Raw genomic sequence first — 10416 nt, 5'->3', positions numbered from 1 at the left:
ATGGTGAGGTACGAACAGGTGTCTCCATGCACACACGTTACAGAGAATTTGTCTGATGGTCCAGTCGGGGCTGTCACCAGACTGGCCTTCACCAGAGTCACCACAATTCCCGAGTCTAACAATGCCACCACATTTTTGCCATCAACAGTTAAATCACACAAGTGTTTTTCCACATCCTTTTGACCGGCATTCACACTCACTACCCGTGCAACCATAGACATGCGGTTTTTAGAGTCTGTGAGGTTGCACTGCATGGGTTCAGTAGTGACCGGACAGTTCGCAGCAATATGTCCCATCTCTTGGCAGCGGAAACACCTAACGGGCCCCTTGCTTAGACCATAGTTCGTTACTCTCGGCCTCACAGTGCGGGCAGTCCCGTTTTCCTCCCCCACTGTCTTAGGGATTTTTCCATCTCCCCTACTCCCTGGAACAGTCTTACCGGTTCCACGTGGAGATGATGAAGAACGAGGTGGGATAGCGTCGTCTCGGAGTCCTTCCGCCACGGAGTAACGTTCAACCAGATCCACCAGTTGATCTGCAGTCGTAGGATTTCCATGGCTTACCCACTTCCTCAGGGCTGGCGGTAGAGCTCTCAGGTACTTGTCCATGACGACTCTCTGGATTATCTCTGGCGCTGTCAGCACCTCGAGTTGTAGCCACTTCTTCGTCACGTGGATCAGGTCGAACATCTGTGACCGCGGTGGTTTATCCGGCTGATAAGTCCATTGATGCACTCTCTGTGCACGGACAGCGGTCGTCACTCCCAGTCGGGCCAAGATCTCGGCTTTCAATTTGTCAAAGTCCTGCGCAGCTTCAGGTTCCAAGTCATAATACGCCTTTTGGGCCTCACCGGAAAGAAACGGGGCAATCAGGCCGGCCCATCGTGCCTTCGGCCATTTTTCTCGCACCGCCGTCCATTCAAACGTGGTCAGGTATGCCTCGACGTCATCATCAGGCGTCATTTTCTGCCAGTACCGACTCACGTGAATCACTCTCGACTCGGCTTCCAGGTTAAGCTCAGGTAAGCTTGCCAAGCGCTGCGCCACCTGCTGGAGAAGCGAACGATCGGTAACTGTCATGTCCACCAACTCCTTCAGCTGGGCCATCATCACCCGATTAGCTTCTTGCTGGACGGCGGTGGACTGTACCAGCGCTTTCACCACGTCCTCCATGCTCATGCTTGCAACGTGATGCCCGCGTTCTCCACCACAATGTGATAAAACACTCCGGGATCGCCTTTGCTGGGGTCAAAGGTCATGTGCATTCAGCATGAAACTCAGGCACAGAGCTGGGATTCGGGTGTAACTGACCCTGGGTCAGGTTTATTAATGGTGAAAGCAATGCAAAGGGAAATAAAGCACAAAACAAATCCTTGCCTGTCCGGCACTAACTAAACAATGGACAACCTAACTACCAACTGGCGGGCTTCTCCCGTCCAGCCAAACCACAGTTGCAGTGGGCACTGCTTCCACTCACGTGTGTCTCTCACACAGACAGGCTCTCTGTGTTCCCAGGCTGAGACACTCACACAACCACCTTGCATCCTTTTATATCCACCTCCCATTATCCATTAGTAAGCAGGTGCGATACTGACCAGACTAGGCCACATAGGAAAGGAATCTGGGCGAGATATACCTGCCCTCATCCACTATTCCCACATGATTCTTACACTGGACAAAACTCTATCACATTGCATAGGTTCAGACATTTGTTCAACCGGTGGCAACACCTCTCATGCAGTCCTGCGTTCACGTAAACGCCGATCAACCTGAATGGCTAATGACATAGAATCGTCCAGACCAGAGGGAACAGGAAATCCCACCATAGTATCTTTTACGGCTTCTGACAAACCCTTCCGAAAGAGAGCAGCCAAGGCATTATCATTCCAGGTAGTAAGGACCGCCCACTTTCGGAATTTTTGACAGTACAATTCTGCAGATTCTTGACCCTGGCTCAATGCCAACAGGGTATTTTCAGCCTGATCAATAGCATTAGGTTCGTCATACAACAACCCCAAGGCTTGAAAAAATGCTTTCACATTAGTCAGAATAGGATCATCTGGTTTCAAAGAAAACGCCAAATCCTGGGGATCGCCACGCAGCAAAGAGATGACAATTTTAACCTGCTGCGCGGAGCTCCCTGACGAGTTAGGCTTCAAGGCAAAAAATAATTTACAATTATTTTTTAAATTCAAAAATTTAGACCGATCCCCAAAAAACACATCAGGAGTAGGAATCTTTGGTTCAGCAGCATGTGAATGAGCAAGGTAGGCGGAAATTCCCCACACTTCCACAGCGAGCTGCTCCACACGATCAGACAATTGCTTTATCTCCATTGAGAGAATTAAAAATTCCCCCTACTGCCTCAGAGATATAGAGGAAAGAATATACACACCTTTTTTTTTTTTTTTTTTTTTTTTTTTTTACAATTCTTTCCTGCTATTCAGTACCCTAGGATCTGTGGTATGGCTGGTGATTCTGTTATGAATGAGTCACCGTAGGAGGCAAAAACAGAAATACTAGCTAAGTCCAGAAAACCAGAGAAGTTGGCAGCTATCGGATTGCAGACCCCTGAACCTATCAACAACAACTAGCAGTAGCCGTGGGAGGTTCCTACGGTGCCCTAGACCCCTCGATCACAGCCGGAGAACTACATAGCCTAAAGACAGAAAGGGAAATCTAAACTGCCCCAGAGCAGACCCCAAAGCAATAGGCAGCCCCCAACATATAATGACGGTGAAGCAAGATGAAAAAACACTCACACAGATAGAAAGATAGGCTGAGCAAATGATGGGGCCCAGGCTAACTAAATAGGACAGGATAGGAAAGCTGCTGTCTGCAATCCGCCAAAAACCCTATCAAAACAAGGGCCAACAGGCTGAAAGGGAAAAAGGCCCTGAAGATGCTAGGCTTCAAAAAGACTATATCAGCACTCAGGTATTTTCTGAAGACAGAGCAAAAAGGAATTCAACTCACCCCAGCAGGGAATGGCAGAAATTCAGAAAAACAAGGCAAAACAAAACACAAATGCAAAAAGCAGTGCAGACAACTTAGCTTTTGAGGAGCAGGAATCAGACTGGTCTCCTAGAATCCCTCAGAGAGATCACCAGCAAGGCAGAAGGGCGTCAGCTGCCTTATATCCAGTCAGCAATTCCCGTCACCCAGTCGTCATCATCATACCCAGGTGCTTGGTAATCAGCCTCACTACCTTCCTTCACCAGAAGAGGGAGTTCATCAGACCTCAATGGTGAAGGGGAAAATGAACTCACAACACTCACCTTTTTCCCTGAGCCATAACTTTCTTATTTTTCTTTCAAACTGGCCATGTGAGGGCTTGCTTTTGGTGGGACGAGCTGTAGCTTTAAACCACACCATTAGTTTTATCATGTGATGTACTAGAAAACGGGGAGAAAATTCCAAGTGTGGTGAAATTGCAAAAATGTGCAATCCCACACTTGTTTTTTGTTTGGCTTTTTTGCTAGGTTTACCAAATGCTAAAACTGACCTGCCATTATGATTCTCCAGGTCATAACGAGTTCACAGACACCAGACATGTCTAGGTTCTTTTTTAAATAAGAGGTGAAAAAAATTTGAAACATTGCTAAAAAAAAAAAAAACATATTGTGCCATTTTGTGAGACCTGTAGCGTCTCCATTTTTCGTGATCTCTGGTTGGGTGAGGGCTTATGTTTTGCCCGCCGAGTTGATGTTTTTAGAGATTCCATTTTGGTGCAGATTCGATCTTTTGATCGCCCGTTATTGCATTTAATGCAGTGTCACGGTGACCAAAAAAACTTAATTCTGGCATTTTGAATTTTTTTCTTGCTACTCCGTTTAGCGATCGGGTTAACCCTTATATTATTGATAGATCGGGTGATTCTGAACTCAGCGATACCAAATGTGTACGTGTGATTTTTTTTTATTGTTTTATTTTGAATGGTGGCGAAAGGGGGGGTGATTTAAAATTTTATATTTTTTTTAATATTTTTAAACACTTTTTTTTTACTTTTGCCATGCTTCAATAGTCTCCATAGGAGCCTAGAAGATGGCACAACTCGATCTGCTCTGCTACATAGAGGCGATGAGCAGATCACCTCTATGTAGCAGAATTACTGACTTGATATGAGCGCTGACCACTGGGTGGCGCTCATAGCAATTCAGCACTAACAACCATAGCGGTCTCCAGGAGACCTCAGGTTGTCATGCCGGCGCACCCGTGACCCGCGATCACGTGATGCTGGTCACCAGTGAGAGCATTTCCGGCTCGATGGCCGGAAGTGCCATTAAATGCCGCTGTCACCGTTTGACAGTGGCATTTAACTAGTTAATAGTCACGGATGTATCGCAATTCCACCCCCGACTATTGCGGGCACATGTCAGCAGTTCAAAACAGCTGACATGTCCCGGAAAAGATGTGAGCTCACCGCCGGAGCCCACATCAAAGGGAGGGATACCGACATTGGCGTACTATTACGATGTCGGTAAGGTGTTGATACTAGATCTTGTCATGGTGGGATGGAGTTTACGCTTTGCTTATCAAAATAATGTTAACTAAGTACCCAATGTTATTTCCATGTATTATTAATATTCACGGAGCGTACATGCTCAGTTTGCTTTTTCTTGGTTTTTGTTTTAAAAAAAATTGTAACCATTCCCCTAGATTAACTCTCTGCAGTCTCCTTCAGTAGCTCCCTACATTGACTCTGTATTCTCCTATTAATTTTCTACATTCTCCTACACCAACTTCCTACATTAACTCTACAATTTCCTACATCAACTCAGTCTCTACATTCTCCTAAATTAACTCTATGCAGCCTCCTTCATTAACTCTCTACATTAATTTGGTATTCTCCTGTTAAGTTTCTACAGTCTCCTACATTAACTCTCTATATTGACTATCTGCATTCTCCTGCATTAACGCTCTACATTAACTCTCTACTTTAAATCTAAACCCTAAAAGGTTAACCCTAAGATGACAGCAATGAAGATTGGAATACATCCTTGTCTGGCAGCACGGGAGCTGAAAGATGCACCGAAGGCTATGTGCACACGTGTGAAATTCCCGCGGAATTTTCTGCAGGAATTCCGGAATTCCATTCCGCGGGAAATAAGCGATAAAACCACATTTTAAATTCCCACGGAAAAACTAGCGATTTGCAAGCGCAATTAGCTTGCAGAATGCTAGCGTTTTCCAAGCGATCTGTAGCATCGCTTGGAAAACTGATTGACAGGTTGGTCACACTTGTGATAGTGTTTGACAAGTGTGACCAACTTTTTACAATTGAGGCTGTCTATGCGGCATCAGTAGTAAAAAGATATAAAGTTTAAAATAATTTAAAAAAAATAAAAAATGGTGTTTTGCTCACCTTCTGTGGTCCCGCGCAGCGTTCCCGATCATCGCAATGCTCCCGGCAGGTCCCGCTCCCAACAATGCCTTGCAACAATGACCTTTGATGACGTCGCGGTCTCACGAGACCGCAACGGTTTTGTGAGACCGCAATGTCATCAAAGGTCATTGTTGCAATGCATCACTGGGAACGGGAGTTGGCGGGAGCATCGCTGAGGCCTGGGGACGCTGAGTGGGACGCCGGAAGGTGATAATATGACGATTTTTAATTTTAAATTCTATTTTTTACAGGGATATGGTACCCACAGCCCGGAGGACAGTCTCCTCTCCTCCGGACCATGGGTACCATCCGCAAATGTTCTGTTTACTTATCGCATGGTGGACACAGCCACATGCAGAAAGTAAGCGGAACAATGCATTCCTATGTGTGCGGTTTTTCTGGATTTTCCCGCGATTTCGCACAAAGAATGAACATGCTGCGTATTTTTCCTCAATGCAATTCCGCCACGGAAAAAACCGCAGCATTAGCACAGCATGTGCGGAATCACATAGGATTGCATGGGATGCTTTTTTTTTTAGTTTTCTCTACAAAATCGCGCATTTAGAATCGCCACGAAAACGCAAAAAAAATGCTACGTGTGAACACAGCCTATAATGAATTTGGCGCTTCTTGCTCCAGCTCATTTTTCAACAGGACTAGGGTACAAAACGCCAGGCTTGATGAATAAGGACCGAAGAGTCATTTATACGATCTTCTGCCATTTTTTAATATTATTTAACCACTTCATGACTGAAAGTTTCCTGGGCCTTAGTGTCCATTGGCTTTTTAAAAAAAAAACTCTGGCATTTCCTGGCAAAAAGTTATAACTTTCATTGGCTATCAGAGTGATATCTTTAAATGGGTTATCCAAGGCTTCATCATCGCCTTTGAGCTTTTGTTTCGTCTAGTTTTGTGTGTGTTGCACCTTTTTTTTTTTTTATTTCACACAAATTCATTATTCTAGTTGTGACTTTTTTTTAGTCAATTCTATATGATCTTGCCTGTTTTTTTTTTGTTTTTTTTAGCACTTTATGGGCAATGTTTAGTGATTTCAGATGTTTGCCCTTGTAACATCAATTTGCAAATTTTTGAAAATTCTTCAAACTTGGCACAATTCCACTCTAGTTTCCTTTACTGCAATAATTCTATGCGTGTTTTTAAAAGTCACATTCGGAAAAAAATGCCAGATATTGCAAAAAATAAAAAAAATAAAAAATGGTTAAGGACAGGAAAGAAACCCTTGTTTTTACTTTGCACCAAATTCACGTACGGTATGATGAATTTGGAGCAGTAAAGGTCATTGAATGCCTCAAAACAAAAAAAAAGGAAAAATGAGCTTAAAAAAATTAATAAACGGGGGTCTTAATTTTTTAGTCTTATGGGACAAGTAAATGCTAAGTAATTGCCTCTTCTGCCATGAAACTATCTCTCTCCTGGTTCAGAGCGATCACGGACTTCTACTCCTGTGATTCTCCCGCCTCCTGTGATGTCACATCCACAGAGCTGTTCCTTCTCTTCCGTGGCTAGGGCTTCACTACTGATGTCATTTTGATTGACAGCTCCCTTGGGCTATCAATCAACCTGACATCGGTAGTGACGCCCAGTCAGTGCCAGACCAGTAACCAACTCCAGGGCCCCACTTTTCAACTATATGCAAATATGACATTGTTCTCAATCACAAATATATAAAACAATGGACTGGATAGATTATTAAATTAATAAGATGCTGCCTTTGTCTGTAGTGATAGTGATTCAAGTATATCGCGTCAAGTACTGCTAATATAAGAGGGTGGCGGCCCACCAGAGGATTTTCCTGTTCTCCTGTGGACCAGTCCCCATTCGACAGAGCAGAGAGGAAGAGAAGGAGCTGCTCTGTGCGCATGCGACGTCACAGGAAGCAGGAGCGGACTATGACCGCTCTGAGCTGGGAGAGATTGTTGCACGTCAGAACAGACAGGCAGTTAGAAACTACCTGCTGATAAGAGCTTAGGCCCATAGAAAAAAAAAAATGAACCCCTTTAAATCTTGGTGTACCACTTTGTTCTTTTCACATTTTTCTGGACTTTATATACGAACAATCTTCTGAAGTTTTCTTTTAAGATCATTATTTTGTTTATATTTTTTTTTACCCCATTAATTTAAAGTAAATAAAATAGTGTCAATTAATCTGGACCTTGACATAAAAATTCCATATGGAATGTATTTCGTTACGGGGCTGAGCTTTGGCACTCAACGGGGTTGACGACGTTCATCCCAGCAGAATACAAATGCCGCTTATCACAGGTTGATCCTCTTTATGTATCTACAGTCCGTGTTTATAGCAGATCGTGTTACTATATCCATGCTTGTTCCAGACAAAGGACCAAGGCTGCGTTCCCACAATGAGCATTGGTTGCACTTTTGATGTTGCAGATTTTCTGCACCATTTCGGCATTTTTTTTTTTTTTTTTTTAACTGAAAATACACAATGTAAAAAAAACTCAACCCAAAAAAAACTTATCGTGGGAATGTAGCCTTAGGGCGCGTAACAAAAGACAGAAATGTGAATGTGTCCTTATCTAGGAACCCTTGTGTAGGGCGACATTTCATGTGACTGGATAGAAACAAGCTGATTTTACATAGTTATATTAGTTGAAAAAAAAAAGATCTGAGTCCATCAAGTTCAATCTTCAATTATTCAAAAATATTATAATTTGGGGGGGGGGGAATTGTTAAACCAATAATTGCCACGATATTGGTAAAACGTTTTGATATATATTCAAAGTTATATATATATATATATATATATTATTTTTTTAACCACTGATCGGTGGGAATATAGGAGCCCCGCGGAAATCTCTACTGTTGCCCCCATGTAACAGGATATCACTGCCTATATTTTCAAAGGATTGATATAATATGTCGGATATACAAAATGTCCAAGGCCTACTAAGAAAAAAAAAAGAAAAAGAAAAAAGCTGTAAAAAAAAAAAAATATATCAAAAAAACCGTAACAGCAGACTTTGCCTAGCAAAGGGTTAAGCCAAGCGTCTCAGAGCGGGGAATTTATTTGCTGCAGGTGTCTTTTAAGAGCCTTGTATTTTTTTTTTTTCCTTTTCCTAAGCTTACTTCCTCCAAGATATAGAAAAGGAGGGGGTTTAGCCGGGGAGGGTGGGTGTGTATATATATATATATATGACATATGCACATGCTTTTCCATCTTCTGCATGCTCAAGGCGTAACGAAGTGAATCGAGAACTGGAAAGAGTTAACTAGGCGGCTTTCTCCAGAGAGGTTGGCCATTCTGCACCTGCTTTGGAACCGCCAGGCCAGGTGCAGCAAGCAGGGACTTGTAGTCCCCCCCAAGGGCTACGCGTAGCACTATAGGATTGCAATCTGTAGGGCCCAGATGCAGCACAAATGAGCATGCTGGGGCACTCGACATTCATCGTAAGCCCTAAATGCTTCGTAAAATCCTCCGAATACCCAAAATTCTAGCTATACCCTACAAGCCGTGAAGGGTGGGGAAAAGAGGGGGGGGGATCTCTCCAAAAGCTGCTAAAGATGTCTCCAACTTTTTGTAAAATTGTTGCAAAATTGCTGAAGAAGTAGCCATTATCCAAGTCCGGAAGCAGGTTGAGGGATGCCATGCCAAACCGAAGGGGGATTGTAGCTACTAGCATCCTAGTAGATGAGCCAGGAGGCTGCTGCTGCTGCTGTAGTCAAGAGGGGGGGAATCATCACTCCAAACCCCCCCTCTCCTCCTCCTCCTCCTCCACTCCCACCTCCCCCTCATCCTCCTCCTCCACTCCCAGCCTCTCAGCAAGCCGATGTCTGCACACAGCACATACTGAGGCAGGGGAAGAGGACACAGCACACTCAACTCTTGCTTCTTCTTCTTCTTGTTGCTGCTACTACTGCTGCTGTTGCTGCCAACCACTTCTGCTGCTGCCACTTCTTCTTCTTCTGCATCTTGGGGGTCATTGCAAACCTGAACTTGAACTGGACATTTCCTAGTGACTAAGAAGTTTGCAAGAGGGGGGGGAACTTGGCCCACTTTGCTCCCCCCCTATTGTTTGTGCTGGAGCCTGGCACCAATCATTGACAGGAGGGAGCTGAGAAGGAGGAGGAGCAGATACAAACTCATCCCTTGCAAGCAGTAAGTAGCCATGCCCACCTAAGCCCTGCACAAGTCGGAGGGGGGGAAGGGGAGGGGACTGAGAGCAGGCACTGCTGAGCAGAATTCAGCCCAAAACAGCACTATTTGGGTCTGGGATTGGGTACCCAGAATAGTGCTATTTTTCAGACTTCCAGGCTTTTGTTATTTATTTATTTATTTTTTTTGTTCACCGACCACCACCCCCCCCCTTGCAATTAACCCTTTCCTGATGCACAGGCCCTAGTGACTTGCAAAGCCCATGTTCCTAGGTGCCTGTATCCTTTTTTCCTAAAAATGAATCACCAACAGCGAATGGCTGCCTTAGGGACGGACAAAGAACTGAGTGATTTACTGGATTTCAGTGCGGTAAGAACCCACGGTGGAAATTAAAACAACAGCTGTAAACACAAAACAACAACAACAACAACCAAAAATACAAACATAGCAGGAACAAAAAAAAATTCTACAACTAGCTGAGCGGCAGGAACAAAAAAAAAAACAAACAACATCAGCAACAGCCCATAATAAAACATAGCAAACTCTGTGTTACCTGAGTTGTTGCCATTGGAAATCCATGGTAAATATGCAAAAGCTTCTTTTTTTTGTTACATTGTTGCTATTCTGTTTCGGTTGCAAGCATTCTTTATCATTATTATTATTATAATTTGCACGATGATGGTTCTGGTTATTTTGTTTTACTTTGTCCATTTCATTTATCTTATTTTATTTCATTATTTTTTTTATTGGCTTGTGATGTTTGCAAGAAGTCTTGTCATTCTGGATGGTTTCCCATCCCTTGCAGCTCTCTCGCTGTCTTCTCTTTTTTTTTTTTTTTTTTGCCTTGGCACTCATGTAGAAGAAAACTTGCTTGTCTTTCCGTGTAGGGGACCAGA

The 10416-nt window shown here is 43.7% G+C and overlaps 1 protein-coding gene across 12 annotated transcripts in view; it reads left to right on the top strand.

The window, feature by feature from the left end:
• The first annotated feature begins 9170 nt into the window (after window positions 1-9170).
• Window positions 9171-10416, top strand: part of TCF4 (transcription factor 4) — a 552151-nt gene continuing 550905 nt past the window's right edge. For 4 of the 12 annotated variants that reach the window (XM_073543839.1, XM_073543838.1, XM_073543836.1 and 1 more), the window contains exon 1: window positions 9552-9889. In XM_073543839.1, the coding sequence (XP_073399940.1) occupies window positions 9818-9889 (72 nt within the window). In that variant the 5' untranslated portion in view covers window positions 9552-9817. Of the gene's footprint in view, window positions 9524-9551; window positions 10101-10416 lie in introns of those variants that run through there. The other 8 variants (XM_073543841.1, XM_073543840.1, XM_073543843.1 and 5 more) reach the window with 7 other exon arrangements.

The sequence above is a fragment of the Dendrobates tinctorius genome, unplaced genomic scaffold (genome assembly GCF_039654945.1).
Source record: "Dendrobates tinctorius isolate UK_male_01 unplaced genomic scaffold, ASM3965494v1 ptg000135l, whole genome shotgun sequence".
Classification (NCBI taxonomy): Eukaryota; Metazoa; Chordata; class Amphibia; order Anura; family Dendrobatidae; genus Dendrobates; species Dendrobates tinctorius.
Note: the sequence above shows the minus strand (reverse complement) of the source record. Positions and strands in the feature narration are given on the sequence as shown.